At 41.4% G+C, this 18285-nt stretch overlaps 1 protein-coding gene across 1 annotated transcript; it reads left to right on the forward strand.

Moving 5' to 3' along the window:
* Positions 1 to 426: 426 nt before the first annotated feature.
* CPSF4L (cleavage and polyadenylation specific factor 4 like) lies at positions 427 to 16280 on the forward strand. Its single transcript, XM_027873194.1, has 8 exons — positions 427 to 529; positions 1368 to 1418; positions 7174 to 7326; positions 11388 to 11483; positions 12836 to 12971; positions 13398 to 13440; positions 14953 to 15091; positions 16022 to 16280. Exons 1-7 carry the CDS (start codon positions 427 to 429, stop codon positions 15088 to 15090), a joined length of 720 nt encoding a protein of 239 aa, XP_027728995.1. The 3' UTR covers position 15091; positions 16022 to 16280.
* The last annotated feature ends 2005 nt before the right edge of the window (positions 16281 to 18285 follow it).

Here is an 18285-nt window from a genome sequence, read left to right on the forward strand (position 1 = left end):
GAGAATTTGGAAATGAAAATAAAAATACATTAATAACCAAAAAAAGAATCCCTGTGTTTTAGGGAATATTAAAAGGTGATTAATGAGCTCTGATGGTAAGGAGCATCAGTGACCCAGAAAGGAGTTACATACTGAAAGAGAAAACTCTTTAGCTTTGGTGACATTAGAAAACCCTCTCATTTGTTCACACCACTTTCTGACTTGGTGTGTGTTTGGCACCCTAAGATTGGGTGTACAGAAGGGTCCTAGCCCTCCAGCTTCCTAAGGAACAACCAAGAATTCAGAAGTAAAGAAAAACCAATGAGGAACTAGGAAAGGAAATTGGTCCTTGGGCCCCTTTAACTGACCCTGTGATAAGCTGTATATAGGATTCACCTGTAGGGCCTCTAGGTTAAAACTAAGTTAACTCCAGGGAGAAGGCTAAAGATGCAGGAAGTCATTGCTGGGTTGGAGAAAATCATCTTTGATCTTGAGGATGATGTGGAGAACCAGACGGGTATTGGGTTCCTGCCCTTCCCAGGAATGGACAGTAAGTGGGGGGTGAGGGGAGTATAACAGTTGGTCATGCTTCTAAGTAGGGGTCCTTCCTTTCTCCTCTTGATATTTCTTTAATATCAAGGGTCTTAATCTGGGGTTCATGAACTTTTAAGCAAAATTATAACTTTTTCAATAGAATTGATTTTCTTTGTAATCCTATGTATTTATTTTATACATTTAAAAACTTTTATCTGAGAAGGGGGTTCATGGGTTCACAGACTGCCAAAGAGGTCTGCGATACAAAAGATTAAGAACTCCTGAGCTAAGCTATATGACTGCCTAGCCTTTCTCTTTCATTCTTTCTTCTTTATGTCCCAGCACACACTTCCCTGGTCAGAAAGGAAAGGCTAAATCAAAGGCCACCTGGTCTGATCTAAGATTTCAAGAATAACACTTTTACTCAGGAGCTCAGACCTGATCTCTTATCTTCCCCAAGGCTCTGGAAGGGGTCAGCAACTACACAGCCATTTTCATATGAGATGTTCTGAGAATCCTGAGAGATGAGGTGATTGTAGTAAAGAACTGAACCTTGAACCTAGACCTCCTGATTCCCAGCTCAGTGCTCCTACACAAGCTATTAGGGGGGAGGGACAGCAGAAGAAAGAGGAGAGAGAGAGAGAGAGAGACAAAATTAGTTAGTTTTAGGAAGGGATGTGATACTGTGGTTATTTGATGCTTACCACAAACAGGCTCCAGTTTAGGGATTCTCTAGGTCCCTATGCTCTGGGATAGTAAGATTTTTCTTTTTTTTTTTTTTTCTTTTTTTAAAGGTGAGAGGTAAGGACAGAAGCAAACTCCACAACTTGGGCTATTTTCTTCTTCCCTTCTAGAATCAGGGGTGGCTGTATGTACCTTCTTTCTCAAAGGTCTCTGTGAAAAAGGTGAGTTGAAAAGAAATAGGATGGGTCTGGATAGGGAGTAAATGGCTAAGGAGCATAATCTGTCTGATCCATTTCAAATCTATTTGAGTCTATTGGGGACAAAGGGGAGTGGGCAGGAAGGAGGCAGTAGTGCCAGGGCAAGGAACAGTGACTTGGAATTTGAAAAGGGTAAACTAGACCCTGGGGGCAGCTGGGTGGCACAGTGGATAAGGTGCTGGGGCCTAGAGTCAGGAAGACTCATCTTCCTGATTTCAAATCTGGCTTCAGACACTTCCTAGCTGGGTGACCCTGGACAAGTCAGTTAACCCTGTTTGACTCAGTTTCCTCATCTATAAAATGAGCTGGAGAAGAAAATGCAAACCATTTCAGTATCTCTGCCAAGAAAACCCCAGATGGGGTCACAAGTGTCAGACATGACCGAAACAACTGAACAACAAGCTAGACCCTGGCTGAAAGAGTGTCATAGTGTGACCTGAAAGATAGTAAAAATAGGTCTCTTTCCCCACCTGATAAATATCTCTCCACGATACAAGAGAAAGAATACTAGCTCTGGAGTCAGAGTGCCTGAGTTAAAATCCTGCCTCTTGACAACTTACTACCTATATGACTTTAAGCAAGACCTTCCTGGGCCTCAGTTCCCTTATCTGTAAAATGAGGGGATTGGACTAAATGGTTGCTGAGGGAGAAAGTCCCTTCTGGCTCTAGTTCAACTTTCAATTGATCTTCAGTCAAATGTCACAGTTGGGAACTCGAGGCCTAGGGTCATCCCTGCTGCCCCATAAGAAACCTGTAATCAAGGGCAGCATTGGAGAGGGAAAAGAAGTCAGGCAAAGAAAACTGAGGGGTTTGTGTTAAAAGCGATGGACCATCTCAGCTTCTTGTAGAAGAGTTTATTAGTTAACAAATAATATGTCAGCCTCTGGTACTTCTCTCGACCCCCTCCCTCCACCTCCCCCAAGTAAATAGTCGGTATATCTCCATGTCCTCCCCTACTGGCTACAATCCTAAGTCACTAAGCCCAACTACCACAGTGGGTGATCATTTCATTTACTGTACCCTAGGGCAGTGGTGTCCCAACTTTTTTGATTGTATACCCCACTAGTAAATAATTTTTGAGCACTAACTCCCAATATATGCATATTTTTTATTTTAAAATTACATACGTGTACTACTGTTTGTTTTGTTTCAGTCATTTTTTCAGTCATATCTGACTCTTCATGATCCTATTTGGGGTTTTCTTGACAAAGATACCAGAGTGGTTTGCCATTTCCTTCTCCAGTTCATTTTACAGATGAGGAAACTAAGGCAAACAGGGTTAAGTGACTTGCCCAGGGTCACACAGCTAGGCTAGGAAGGATCTGAGACCAGATTTGAGCTCAGAAAGATGAGTCTCCCTGACTCCAGACTCAGCTCTCTATCTACTGTGCCACCTGGCTGCCCCCATGTACTACTGTGCTGTACTAATAATGATATATTGAAAAACTCACCAGATATCTTAACCAGACATTTTTAAAGGACAAGATGATGAAATAATATTTAATATAGAGCCACTGGGGTTTATTAAATAGGAAAGACTTTCTCCTTTTCCCCTTTCCTCTCTCCTCCCTTTCCTTCCTCCCTTCTTTTCTCACTTCCTCCCTCCCTCCCTTCCTTCCTTCCTTCCTTTCTTTATCTTCCTCCCTTCTTTCTTATCTTCCTTCCTTTCTTTTCTCTTTCTTTCTTTCATCTTAAGCAAAGAAATCAGACCAGAGTTTTAGGAAAATTACTTTGGCAGCTGAGTGGAGGATGTATTAAAGAAGGGAGAGACTTGAGGCAGGTAAATAAATTCAGATGGCACAGTGGATAGAGCATGGGCCCTGGAGACAGGAGGACCTGAGTTCAAATCCAGCCTCAGACACATAATATTTCCTAGCTGTGTGACTGTGGGCAAGTCACTTAATCCCAACTGCCTCACAAAAAAAGGTACTTTCTAAATAAATTAAGATGCTATTACAATAGTCAAGGCAAAAGGTGATGAGGGCCTGGATTAGAGTGGTAGCATTGTGAGCAGAGAAAAAGGGACAGACATAAGCAATGTAGAGGTAGAAGCAGCAAAATTTACACGAACTCCTTGAGGTCAGGAACTTTTTTCTTCTTCATTTAGCAGATAGTGGGCAATACTTGACTTGGCTTATTAGCTTTATGTGAGGTGATGGTAAGTGAAGATTCAAACACTGACTAAGCTTGCAAATCTAGGTGACTAGAAGGCTGATAGTACCCTCTCTAGTAATGGGGAAGTTTGAAATTGGAATGAGTTTAGGAATCTTTCCATCTCATTCACTCTGACCCACCCAGAATGAAAAGGATCTTTGGCCTTCTCCCTGGAGTTAGCTTAGTTTTAACCTAGAGGAAAGACCAACCGTCGCTGTTCTGGCTTAAAGGGCCTACCCTTCAAGGGGCATCTGTTGCAGCCAGGAGGTGATCTGGGTAGTTGAGAGTTAGCATACTAGGAGGTAGAAGGGCATGAAATTTTCCCAGTGGCACCTTGTGCTATAGGTGACCAGGTAGCATCTAGGTTGTAACTATCCTGAGGGGCCAAAGTCTAATTCTGAAGGAGATAATACAGTAGCCTACACAGGAGAGGGAGGGGAATAAAGTAGGAGAATGTGGGGGGTAGAGAAAGGTAGATGTGGTTGTATTGGAAACAAGCTCCAGATAAAGTCATGAACCTGGAGTCAGGAAGACCTGGGTTCAAATCCCACTTCAGACCCTTCCTAGATGTGCTACCCTGGGCTAGTCACTTAACTTGTCTGCTTCAGTTTCCCCATTCATAAAATGGGAATACTAACAGTACCTATCTCTCGGGTTCTTGGGAGGATCAAGTGAGATAATATTTGTAAAGCACTTTGCAAAACTTAAAGCATTATGTAAATTGTAACTATTATTCTCCTCTGCTCCCTAATCATATACTCTTTGAGATCAGGTCACAGCAACCCCCTAGGGAGTCATAGCAACCCCCTAGGGAGCCTTGGTCCTCACTTTGAATATCACTGATCTAGGAGATGACCTAGCCACAATGCCTGAAGTTCCAATGTTTGTCCCATGGTGCAGGTGTAACAGCAGGCTAGTGACACCTTATCATACCTGTTTCTGAGACATTAGAGACTAATCTCCAAAGAACACTAGTGGGTTTATGAAAGAAAGGAAGAGGAGAAAATATGAGAAATACTCAAGACAAACTAAGTCACAGTAACTGCCAAGACCATCCCTGCATGATGAGCTGAGAAGGTAATAAAGGAAATTATAAAGAAAAATTAGCTGTAGTGGAGATAGGGTCAGACAGTAAGCTCCTTTAGAGTGGAAATTGTTCTTTTTTTGTCTTACTTCCTTTCTCTCTTCTTCTTTCTCCTTCTTCCTTCCTTCTTTCTCTCCCTCCCTCCTTTCCACTCTCCCCCTTTTCCTTCTTCCCTTCCCCTTTCCTCCTTCCCACACCTTCTTCTTTCCTCTCTTCCTCCCTTCCTCTTTTTTCTTTCTTTCTTTCTTTTTCTTTCTTTCTCTCTCTCTCTCTCTCCCTCTCTCCCTCTCTCCCTCTCTCCCTCTCTCCCTCCCTCTCTCTCTTTGTCTCTTTTCTTTCATCTTCCTAACCCCAGCTCTTAGCATAGTGCCTGGCATGTATTAAGAACTGGATAAACGCATGTTGATTGAATAAGCAAGTAAAAGGAGAAGACTGCCCTAAGCATGACTGAAGTTAAGTGAAATTGTATCTTTTGTACCCACCAAATACTTGTTGAATCTATTCTGTACAAAGCACGTAGCTGCTTGGCGAATGAGATGTCATTCCCATAAAGAAACTTTCCCATCTACTGTGAGAGATAAGGGAGCATTATCATGTAAAAAAGATCCTAAATGCCTAAGAGAGATATGAACAAGGTACTGTATGAATTAGAGGAAGAAGGGATCACATCCAGCTAGCCAGATGATGAAAGCTTTATAGAGAAAGCAACATTTTAGCTGGGCTTAAAGGATGGGTAAGGTTTCAACAGGCTGAGATGAGGGGGTGAGGGGAGGGTGAGAGAGAGCAGGGAACCTGAGCACACTCACAGAGCAGGGAGAGCCTAGGATGCATTGGGAGAAGCATGAGATAAGGCTGGAAAGATAGGGTCCAAATTATAAAGATCCTTATGGATTATAATAACATTTAATAATAATACTTACATGCACTTTAAGGTAAAGTGTTTTACATATACCATTTCATTTGATCTTTACAATAACCCCAAGAGGTAGGGGCTATCATTATCTCCATTTTATGGTTAAGGATACTGGGACAAAGAGAGTGACTTGCCCAGAGTCACTTTAAGAAGTTTAGACAGCATTCCAAAAACCACTGACTCTTTCTTTTTTGGTTTGTTTTAAAGCAGTGAGTAGAATGATTTAATAAGAACTTTTTTATTATGGCAATTAATCTGGCAGCAGCTTATTGAATAGACTGGAAGTGGAAATAGTAGTTTGGCTATTGCAATAGTTCAGACAAAGAATCACGAAGACCAGAACAAAGCTAGTAGCGGTAGGAATAGAAAAGAAGGAACAGATATGAAGGAGAGGGGTAAACACGAGTCTGAGTAATTCAGAGAATGATGGTGGTATTCACTGAGAAGTCAGAAAGCAGAAGCAGGTTTTGGAGAAAAGATAATGAATTCTGTTTTCATGAGCATGCCCTCCTGGTACCTCAGACTCAGCCAGGTATAGAAGTCTTGCAGCAATTAGAAATCTGAGTCAGTATCCAGAGAAAGCAGTGAGGCTGGAGAAACAGCTTAGGGAACCTAGGACTTACAGGTGAAGATTACCTAATAGGGTAAGGTTACCTAATCTATTTCTACCTCCCCTTCCAGGGCACTGTTATCTCACCTCATATCCCTTTTTTGTTCTTAGCACAGCCATTTCCAAAATGATTTTACAATAGTCTAGGGGACTATAGAGGGCTATAAGCACACTGTGGCATTTAGCAGTATTGCCCCATTTGGGGAACATCTGGACTACAGCTGGAAGTCACACTGCTGTTCCCACACCAGTTACATTTTAATGTATTCCGCAACTACTTGGGGGGCCTTGTTAAAAGATAAAATTTTTGCTTATAGTACCGGTATCACCACTCTCAGGGTTATTTGCATTTTAATAACTATAGAAGATGGAAAACTCAAAGGAATGAAATTTTACTTGTAGAATTAAAGGCTGGTAGAAGAGATGTATTTGGTTAGGAAGCCTTCATAGCACCTTTCAAATGACATCAGATAGATAGGCCCCCTTACTCCTAAGAACATCTCTGCTTAAAAACTTAAAAATATAAGCATTCCTTCTATTGTTAGCAATAGGGAAAAATCAATTTAAATGATAGGCCATTAAATGTAATATTACCAGGTAGGATCTAATCTGAAGTTTTATAGGATAGGCCTATTGTAATAATACTATGCCTTAGTTTAGTATGTAGTAAGTAGGATTACCTTTCCCCCCTTTTCTGTACCTTAGCTTTTCATGTTTTCTTCCCTTTTAGGCATCTTCTGCCTCTAATCTCAAAAAAAAGTCTAAACCTCTCAATGGGAGGAAATCCAGGTACAGTTGCAGGAAGAGGGGGAGATGGGTGAGAAGGAGGAACTGGTAGTTGGAACATCCTACTCTTCTGCCTCCCGAAGTAGTGATGTCATTTGGGGGAGTAGCTGAAGGTGAGCCTACCTTAGGGAGAAACATGATATTCTTGGGGTTCATCTGCATTATTTTCTAGGCAAGCTCTGTCCCTTCCGGCATGATGATGGGGAGAAGACAGTGGTATGCAAACACTGGCTGCGTGGTCTTTGTAAGAAGAGTGACCAGTGCAAATTTCTGCACCAATATGATACCACCAAGATGCCCGAGTGCTACTTCTATTCCAAATTTGGTAATGCATCTTTTCCGGTGCCAATATTCATATGGCTAGTGCCAATTCCTTTAGTACCTTACTAAGGAGGGGCTGAATGGTGAGTTCAAGAGAGTCTCAGTGAAATTTGGTCCTAAGAAAAGGAAGGAAAAGGAGGAGATTCAGGGGGAAGGGTAAGACAAACTTTTCAAAGGAGGATAGTTACTTCCTAGGATGCCAGACCTGCTAGGCAGGGTCTATTAAAGGACTTGGGAAATTGTTACTTCCTCTTTCCACCTCTCAGAGAAATGTAAACTACAGGTTACCCTAAAGAACACTTAGTATGTGTCCTATCTACGAACTATTTGTGCCCGACCTGCGATAGAGCCTTCTGAGCTCATATTGGTCTGATCGGCCAGTCAGATACACTGTACCTTGACCCCAACATAGTGACATCATTTTGGTCCTCTTTGAGAATGAAGGACAACAACCAACATGTCCTGTCTCCCTAGGGAAGGTTGGAGGGGTGTGTGTGTGTGTGTGTGTGTGTGTGTGTGTGTGTGTGAGTGTGTACTGAAAACCAAGTGCAATATTCAAAATATAGTGCAGGAATATTCCATGTAGGGCTTTACAATGGTATGGAGTCTTATTAGCGAACAAGTAGAAAGTGTAAATAATCCAGTCAGAAACATTGGGTTCAAATCCCAGCTCTGCCACTTAACTATTTTAGTGACCATGGGCAAATCACTTCCCCTCTCAGGGTCTCAGTTTCCTCATCTGTAAAAAAGGTGACAAAAGTCTGCTGTATTTTTTTAGCATGTGTTCTGTCCAACTTGCCAAACATTTTGGTATATATTTTTTAAATGTCATCGTTGATCCATGAAGTACTTTCTGGCTTCATCCGATTTGGGTTTTCTCCTATATATCACTGAGGACTTTTGTTAAATATAGGAGTACCAACCTCATCCCAGCCCTTCTGGGCTCAGGAGAGCCAGTCCACTTCCAGAGAGAAGGGGGCACATTGCTTCAGCCTAGCATCAATTCAAGTCACTTAATCTCTGTCTGCCTAAATTTCCTCAACTATAAAATGGGGATAATAATAGCGCTTACCTTGAAAGGTTGCTGTGAAGATCAAGTAAGATAACAACTGTAAAGTACTTAGCACAGTGTCTGGCACATAGTAAGCACTTAATAAATTCTTGTCTACTTCCTTCCATCCTGGGTGTGGGCCTGACCCCAAAAAAGAGAAAAATGGGACTTTTCTCAAACTATCTGGCTCACCGTGCCTGGGAGAAAAATCTCTTAAAGCTTAGGTATTGCTCATGTCTGGGGTCTCCCCTACAAGGAACTAACAGGGTCCTTTCTGGAAAAGTTACTTGATATACAAAGCTGATCTTAAGTATAGAGTAGATATTTTTTCCTCCACTAAAAAAAGAAATGCTTCAAATACTAAGGACTCATAAGCACATAGTAATGAGTACTTAACACATGAAACAGGAGTCCATCACTCCAATCAGACTCTTCTGGGAGGCAAAGACCACTTTGTGGGAATATGGAATCATTTTTACTCTCTCCTTTGACTGGTCTGTCTGAACAAACTCACAAAGTCCAGTTCTCCCAGCCAGTTGGGGGACAGCTTTTCAACTGCAGCATGCTCCCAGAAGTGGTCACCTTGGAGAAGCAGCATCATTGCAGGAAACATGACTTGGAGGGCAGCTGGCACCAATCACCAACCCAGGAGTTTTATAACTGGTGAGAGAACCTCCAAGGCTGCACATGTCCATTTTTCAGGATCCATGGTTGCTGGTCAAATGCCTGTGCTCAGAGAAGGAACAAAAGGCAAAGAGGAAGCCAGGTTCTTGAGGTCCCATCTCACACTTGCCTAGGTAAGCTCATATTAATTGCCATTTTCATGTGCTGGAGTTGGGAGCTTCTGTAGCAATTGGGGGTACCCCTCCCCCCAACTGGAAGTCTGAGAGAATGTATTGAATCCTTCTTAAGAATCAAGTGCTCAAAAGAAATTGGAAGCAGTTTCTCTTCATTCTTCTTATAGTCTACTTAGGGGAAAGGTTCCTTCATAAGTGAACCCCAATGGCCCGTTCTCTGATACAACCCCTAGTCATGGGAACTAATCTAAAGAGTTGCTGTGTCATCTCAGCAAAGCAAAGAGTATGTCATTCAGCAAGAAGTCAATGGACGTGTTCATCTTCATAGAGCCAGAGTGAACGCTCAACTCCATGGAAGATCCCCCAGTCCAAGCGATCAGGGGAGAACCATCCCCACTATGGCAAGAATTGTTACAAGAGATCAGACTGAAGGATCATCCAGCTCACTATCCTCTTGCCAATAGCATTCATGGGATCATAGATCTATAGCTTTCTAGTCCAACCACCTCATTTTAAAGATGAAGAAACTGAGGTCTAAGAAGAGTACATTACCTGCCCAAGGTTACACAGGCAGTAAACATCAGAGATAGGATTTGAATCTAGTCCTAATGGATGTCCTGTGGCAGAGCTTGGTGCTTCTCTAAGACCTCAACCTTAAAAGCTAGGTATATCTTCGATTTTCTTTGAAGCCATTCATGATTTTATCATTCATGGAGGTCTGTTCTTTTGTTTCTGTAACAAATGAGTACATATTATCCTTCCTTGGTGTCCTACCCAAAGCAGCTTGTTTTCTCCATTCATTTAGATGACCAGAGAGGCAGTTTTGTAGGGTGGATATAGAGCTGTCCTTGAAACCAGGAAGACCCCAAGTCAACTCCCATTTCTGATACCTATTGGCTCAGCGCTCTAAGCAACTCTCTAACACAGCGTCCTATACCAGATGTATAGAAAGAACTCACCTAAGAGTTCCTTACACCAATGGAACCACAGATTGGGTCCCATTTGTATGAACTTTTGTTAATCTTCTTGGGGGGCGAGGGGTGGGGAGTCTCTGGCCTTTTTTGAACTGATCTCCCACAAAAGATGTACTATTTAGCAGCCATTATTTCACCAGGAAATAATGTCTGGGGAAAATGGTGTGTTAGCACCACCTTCTGATGATGAAGAGAATTGCATGGTCAAGCATCCTTTCTTACAGGCAGAGAAGGGGAACAAAAAATGGAATAAATCCTCAGTACATAGACTCTGCTTGTTAAAATATGGGACCAATCCTCAGAGGATAACTTTTTGCCTTCATTTCTTGATTGCTTCCCCATAGCATCACCATACAAAATAGGGATCTATTCAACAGATGCCTTACTGGAGTTGTGTCTTGGGTTATGGTGCTGGCTCAGTCACTAATTGTCTCACCTTAGAAATCACTTAATTTCTCTGGGCCTCTGTTTTTTCCTCTGTAAAATGAGGAGGTTGAACCCAATGGTCCTGTTCAGATGTGAAAAGCAACGAATCTCAGAATTTTAATGTGAAGGGTAATGTCTAGGGAAAGCTGTTTTTTTCCCCACAAATAAATATATCCCTATGAGAAATGGGAACTGGACTTTTGAATCACTAGGCACTAGAGCACCTGGGTTTAAGGAATAGTTATATAGTACAGGGGGTGGCATGTTGGACTTGAGTCAGGAAGCCCTGAGTTCAAATACGACTTCAGACTTTCATCAGCTGTGTGACTTTATCATCTTTTAGCTTCAGTTTCCTCATCTGTAAAATGGGGATAATAATAGTACCTACCTCACAATATTGTTGTGAAGATCAAATGACATAATATATAAAGTGAATTGCAGATGTTAAAGTGCTATGTAAGTAGTGTTCACTGAGAAGTGAATAGCTATTATTATTATATCACCAGAGGGATTTCACGACCCTTCACATAAGACCAACTGGGCAGGGAGCCAAGAAGACCAGCCATAAGTCTTCTCGCCACAACAGCAGGGTAGAATAGTAGGGTTCTTCATTTTCCTGGGAAGGGTATGGGGCTAGGCATACTTCTAGAGGAGATATATGGAAATATCTTGGTATTACTTTAAAGGGCAAAAGACAGAAGGAAGAAAGAAGCTTCCCATGTAAGGACCCAGATTAATCTAAATAGGTGTGGGGATGAGATGGAGGGAGGAGCTCGAAGAGATGGACACAATAGAACGGTGATTGGTACAATTTCAGGAGAATGCTGCAATAAAGAATGTCTTTTCCTTCATGCTGACCCAGCCTCCAAGATCCGAAATTGTCCCTGGTATGATCAAGGTTTCTGCAAGTATGGTAAGGTTGTGACTGACAGAAATGTTCAGTTTTTCTTCTCTGTTATGCAAAAGCGTGTGGGGAAGGGGAAGGGTGTGATTTATTGCTGAGGTCCCCTAGTCCTTGACATTGATGCTTAAATCAGAATAGAAATATTTTCAGCCTCTTTTATTCCTGCCAATAGAAAGGAATATATATACATACATAATTTTCAATTGTGCATGGCACCTTCACAAAAACTGACCATATTAGGGCATTTAAACCTCACAAACAAATGCGAAAATATCAAATACGTTCTTTCATGACCAAGTACAATAAAAAATTAAATTCAACAAAGGACTATTGAAGAAATCAATTGAAAACTAAATATTTTAATCCTAAAGAACTGGTGAGTCAAAGGACAAAGGGCCAGGAAGACTCATATTCCTGAGTTCAAAGCTGGCCTCAGACACTTACTAGCCATGTGATCCTGGGCAAGTCACTTAATCCTATTTGCCTCAGTGTCCTCATTTGTAAAATGAGCTAGAGAAGGAATGGCGAACCACTCCAGTATCTTTGCCAAGAAAATCCCAAATTGGGTCATGGAGAGTTGGATATGACGGAAACAAAACAAGAACAAAAGGCAAAACATAAAAACAATAGATAATATCATTAAAGACAACATTAAGAGTGACACAGCAAAATTTGGGGGATGTAACCAAAGCAGTCCTTAGGGGGAAAATTTATGTCTTTTATATCCCTATCCTGAATTCCCTCTAGCCCCTAATTTTTGTAATGGCACATGCCACTACTCTATCAAAAGTCTTAAAAACAATCATGAATTTCTTACCTGGATATAACACCCTTCCTGTATCCCCTTCATTTAGTCTTAAGTGTCTGGATTATTTCTCTTAGGCATTATTAGCCTCTGAGCACAACTTATCCATCTCTGCTAGCTTCAGGAAATCTCTCCCTTCTGGGTTAGAATTGCTAGCTGTGTTGTTGGTGTTGGGAGGCTTCGAGACTAGTAAACAAAGGAGGATGTCATGAAGGGAATGGGACAATGCCTAAAGTTCACACAGTCCCAAAGGCAGTAAGCTAAATATTTCTCAGCATCAAAGTTCAAGCTCCATCTACTGTGGTTACTTCAGGTGATAGATTCATCTAACAGTCCCTACTGGCATAACGTTTCCTATTTGAATAGCAGGAATGAAGACGCCAGGTCCAGGCAATTACTTTCGAGTGGGCAGGAAATTACTTCAGCTCAATGATCATCCTCCCATTGCAGCTTCTCTGCCTGTGTTTCCCGTCACTTCCTACCCACCCTAAAGCCAATTCCTCCTGTCTGTGTAGGGGCTGAGTTGCCTGAGGTGTGTCTCTTTTTGGCCTGGCAGGTCCTTTGTGTAAATTCCGCCATATAAGAAGAGTGCTGTGTACCAACTACTTAGTTGGCTTCTGTTCAGAGGGACCTGGTTGCAGATTTGCACAGTATGTACTTCCTCGAACCACCAGTTCACCCGAGAAAGCTAGGTTAGACTCTTCACTGATTACTGGTTCCTAACCCCCGAAAGACAGAGGCATTCTGTGCCTCCAATAGCTCATAGTAAAATATCTTGTGCCTACTATCTAGGTTCCCGCTCCCGAAGTTCTCACTCTTCCAAAGTAGCCCATTCTACTGATAAACTGTAACAAGGGTTTTCTTGTTACTCTCTACCCCTTGATTTAACAAAATTCCTTATTGTCGATTCTGAAAACAACAGGAGAGAAACCTAATTACCAGCTCCCAGCATATGCTGGCTGCATATTTTCTTTCTTCCTTCGCCTGGGCGGGAATCCTCTCCGTTCAAGATTTGGAAACCTGAAGCTTACAATAGTCTGTGTTGTTGAGCACATTAATAGACTGGAATTGGGTGTGTTCGATCGGTTCTTTAATTGTCTCTCACATACTCTCCTCAGCCCCAAGATGGCGCTGTTACTGCGTAAGGCAAGTCACGCAAAGGTAAGAACTAGAAAGGGGTCTGTGTCTGCTATGCTGACCTCATTTCCATTTTCTTCCATCACTATGTTTTCCACGAGGTCCTAATCCCAGAAAAATGGCACCTATTTCTCCCATGAAAAAGGAGACATCTCTAAAGCCTGCTGTATTTTTTTTTGCATGTGTTCTGCCTAATTTGCTAATGATTTTAATATTTTTTAATGTCATCACTGATCCATGAAATACTTTCTGACTTCATCTGATGTGGCTTTTCCCTTATATATCATTTAGGATTTTTGTTAAATAAAAGAGTGTTAACCCTACCCCACTCCTTGTGGGCTCAGGAGTGCCGATCCTCTTTGAGGTAAAGGAGGGCAGTGCATCTCAGCCTAGCATCTATGGGAAAAAAGCAGTTACTCAATTCAATAACAACAGCATACCAAACACCAAAAAGAACCTAGATTTAGGTGTAATATATGAGCAAGTAGGATCTGGCTTTGTTTGACATGAAAGAGAAGGGAGCTTTCTTGGTGGTGGACAGGAAAAAACCGAGAGCAGGTAAAGGGAAGAAAGAAAAGAAAGGCCTGAAATGTAATGTGGTACAAGTGATAAAATTCTGCATCAGGGGACCTGGGTTCAAATCCCAACTCAGTTACTTATCAATTATGTGGTCATTGGCAAATCACTTAACCTTTCTGGTCCTCTTTCCTTCCTTGTAAAAATGAAAAGGATAGACCAGATGACCCCCTTCTAAATCTATAGGGCACTACACGTTAGCATCTAAGTCCATTTAGATTATTTCTAGGGTGGATCTCTAAGAGGAGAGACACCTTGTTGGCTGGGCTGTAGATACAACTCATATAAGTGGGGCAACGGCATTGTAAGATGGGAGACATCCCTGGCACCTGCCGTCTTAAAAAGGGAAATAGCTGATAACAATATCTATGACTGGAGATTGCTGGCATAAGGTAGAATGCTCTCCTAACTTGCCCACTCAACTTCTGAAGAAGTAAAATAAATGTAGAGTTATCCCTTCCACATCAAGGGGATTAGAGGCGCTGTGCCCCCACAATCTAGTAAATTCATATAAAACCTGTCGGGATAGATACTTCACCTTCAATGACCTTTAGAAAATTACATAAGGACTTAGCCAGAGTCTACTGGAATGCCTTTTTTTTTTAAATAACAACTCTGCATTTCTGAGTTTCTAAACTTTTCCTGTATCATCTGCTGGTCTTCACATGTCATCTGTGGCTTCTGCAAAACTCCCAAAAAATTCCCATTTAATTTCTTATGGTGACCTCAGATACACTGAAACCATGATGGAGAAAGTTGCAATGTAGAAGGGATAACTGTAATCACTCTCCTTTCCCCACCCCCAACCCCTTTTCCTCTGGATAAATCAGCAATAACTAGTCTCTACAAGCTTAGCTTTGAATCTGAGTACTTCATCACCCTCTGAGCATAGAATCATGCCCTGACACTGGACAGTTCCTCAATAGGTCTCAACTCTTATCTTTCCGTTCCTGCTTTCAGAATGTAAGTCAACCACAAGGGCCAACAAAACTTGATTCCATTGTGGAAACGTCTTCTGAGCATGGTCAGCAAGAGAGCCCACCCACTGAAGTCTCAAGCAAGCCTATCGTGTCCTTTGCCACAGTTCACTTGCTTTAGGGTGGGTATTGAGGTCAAGGGGATTTTTCTGCTTTTCGTGTTGCGAACTGGGAGTATGTTTTGATCAGTGATCTGGGTATGAATAATTCCCTATGTGTAACAAGTAAGGAAAAAACTGTACTTGAACTTAAGGAAATAAGGTACTGGGAGAGGGTAGATGCTGGCAAATCAAATGCTCAAGATGCCGAAAAGTTGCCACTAGGCAATTCACAGCAATATGATCTTATTTTTGTATTTCCTGCCAAATGGAGCAATAGCTTGCTTTTTTGAAAACACAAAAAAGTTAATAAGTTAACAAAGGTTATGCATTATTCTCTTCCAATTATTATTTCATTGATCTGTATCTATATAGAGCCTTTGGGAATTTGGGGTGATTGAACTCCTTTACTCTTTCTTCTTGGCGTTAACATCTATCCTGAGAAAAAAGAAAGGAAGGAAGGAAGAAATCTGTTAAGTTCTTATGATGTGGGATACCAAATTGCCCAGGGTTTTGTTTTGTTTTGTTTTGTTTGAGCTTATGGGACAGAGCAAAAGTGGAATCCTTAGTTTTCTTGGACTTCCATTTCATTTATTTTTGTAGTCCCAGACAGTGACTTTTATGCTTTTCTCTTCTACCTCGCATCACTGTCCACTCTGAGGCCCTTAAAAATCCTTGTTGAGTGAATGAATGTGGTCTGTCAGGATGTTGACAATGCTTACTCTCCTCAAGTTTCTTTTTCTAGCGAACTACTGCAGGATCTCTTTTTGGCAGGAAATACAAATCGTGTGTGTGTGTGTGTGTGTGTGTGTGTGTGAGAGAGAGAGAGAGAGAGAGAGAGAGAGGAAGTCAAATGTGCTGAAATGGGTTCTGCTGGGGTTTCACTATGCAATATGGGGAGCTTTTGTAGCATATTTGAGGAGGAAGTTAAGCCCATCAACTTTTTCCTTTCAGTGCAGAGGAAGGAGCCATTATGCTAACAAGTGCAACAAGAATCAACCAACAGTATTCTTCAGAAAATAACAGAATATCTGGATGGCTGGAAGACCTTTTTGGCAAACATCCCCTAGTGGTCACAGCACATATGATACTCACTACAAGGAAACTTATTTATTTAATGTTGAAAGCACTGTAACTTAATGAGGTAAACTCACTGAAGCCTGAATAGCATGAGAGGTAAATGCATCATCCTATTCTCTTATCCAATAAATGAGTGAACCTCAAGCAGAAATGAAGGCAGAATGTCTGAATCTGACTGCAATTGACTTCTAACATATAGTAAATTATTGAATACATATTCATTCATATATATCCATATTATATTCACTCATATATATGGAGAGATATATTATATATATTCAACATGTTGAATGTTATCCAAGGGAAGAAATAAAATTTAAGAATATCCAGGGCAGTTAGGTGGCACAGTGGATAGAGCACTGGCCCTGAAGTCAGGAGGAACTGAGTTCAGATCTGGCCTCAGACCAAACACTTGACACTTACTAGCTGTGTGACCATGGGCAAGTCACTTATCCCCAAATGCCTAAAAAAAAAAAAAGACTATAAATTACAGAATTAGTGCTCATCTGCCTTGGTAGAGCAAGTTTCCTTTAGGGGCAGCTAGGTGGCGCAGTGGATAGACCACTGGCCCTGAAGTCAGGAGGACCTGAGTTCAAATCCGACCTCAGACCAAACACTTGGCAGTTACTAGCTGTGTGACCCTGGGCAAGTCACTTAACCCCAATTGCCTTAAAAAAAAAAAAAGAAAGAAAGAAAATCCACATGACTTCATATTTTACATGGTTCTACATAAGCTGGATCTGCCATGTGTGACTGGAAATGCTTCTAAGAGGTAGCAAAGTCTCATAATTTGTACTAATACAAGAGTTGCCTTCAGCACGATGAAGGCACTTGGCACTTATTTTAAATGTGATGATACATACTCTCTGCTTCTACTGCGCTAGGGCCGAGTGAGAGATGCTTTTTTTTAATCTTATAGATGACATGTACATGGGACAGTTAATTTGTACCACTCATGACTTTCATATTATCAATAGGGCTGCACCTGTGATTTCATTGGCACAAGGAACTTCTGGGTGAGGAAACTCTGCCAATGCAGGTTGGCACTTTATCTGAATCTTACAGCCTTAAAGTAAGTTCCTATTTGGAGATTCACCTGGTCTGTGAATTTGGAACTTTTAACATTTTGATAACTGTATTTATTCAATATACTTGGGTTTTTTTTTAATCCAATGTACTTTATTTTATATTTCAAAACAATCTCAGAAGGGGTCCACAGGTTTCATCAGATTGCCAAAGGATCCATGACACAAAATGGTTAAGAACTTTTGGTCTTAGAAAGACAATGTCTAAAGAGGGCATGGTGAGAAATGCGTATAATCCCTACTGCTGGGTAAGAATGAGACTGGTGGATAAGGAGTTCTAAGGTGCAGAAGGACTACTCAGGTCAGAAAAACACAGTAGTCCATAATGACCAATCTATTTCCAACCTGGGTGAGATTAAGAAGGAAGGAAGAAAGGAAAGAAAGGAGGGAGGATGAAAGAAAGAGGAGGGAGGGAGAGAGTTAAGTGATTTGCCCAGACTCACACAGTGAATATGTGCTAGATGTAGGACTTGAACTCAGGTCTTCTTAGCTTAGACCCCAACTCTCTATCCACTATTCCAGTGGTGTTAAACTCAAATAGAAATGGAACCCTGCAGGACGCATACTGATTTCAAAACCACAAACTAACATTATCTCAGTTTTATTGTATTTTTATTCATTTGGCTAAAACTTTCCCAATTGTACTTTAATCTGGTTAGGGCCATTGAACCTGGGGCTTCTGTCCTACACCATGATACCTTTCTATTTTTATATCAGAGGAAGTCAAAATGTTACAGAAAGCAGTACAGGTTGGCTTCTTTTGGGAAGGATTCATGTAAGAGGTGGAACTTGAGTAGATCCCTGAAGGACAATGGAATCTGGGTCAACAAAGTAGTAGAAATGCATACAGTATGTTTGAGAGACAACGAGGATGCTGGATGGTTGAGGGAAAAAAATGTTGGGAATACGGGAAGATTATAGAGCCACTCTGTTATCTAGAGAGGGCCCTGAAAAGCAAAGTGAAACAGTTTGGACATTACTCTGTAGGGGTATGCAAGATTAATGAGTGGAGAGATAGGATGAAAGTAGATTTTTAGAAAGACTGTGCAAGAT

Source organism: Vombatus ursinus, unplaced genomic scaffold (genome assembly GCF_900497805.2).
Source record: "Vombatus ursinus unplaced genomic scaffold, bare-nosed wombat genome assembly UNPS02014801.1, whole genome shotgun sequence".
Taxonomy (NCBI): Eukaryota; Metazoa; Chordata; class Mammalia; order Diprotodontia; family Vombatidae; genus Vombatus; species Vombatus ursinus.

What these genes read in the sequence shown, in the direction of transcription:
- CPSF4L (XM_027873194.1), top strand. Translation starts at nt 427, where the DNA reads ATGCAGGAAGTCATTGCTGGGTTGGAGAAAATCATCTTTGATCTTGAG. An exon ending in GCCCTTCCCAGGAATGGACA is followed by an intron (nt 530 to 1,367) that starts GTAAGTGGGGGG and finishes CTTCCCTTCTAG; the next exon opens with AATCAGGGGTGGCTGTATGT. An exon ending in GTAAGGCAAGTCACGCAAAG is followed by an intron (nt 13,441 to 14,952) that starts GTAAGAACTAGA and finishes TCCTGCTTTCAG; the next exon opens with AATGTAAGTCAACCACAAGG.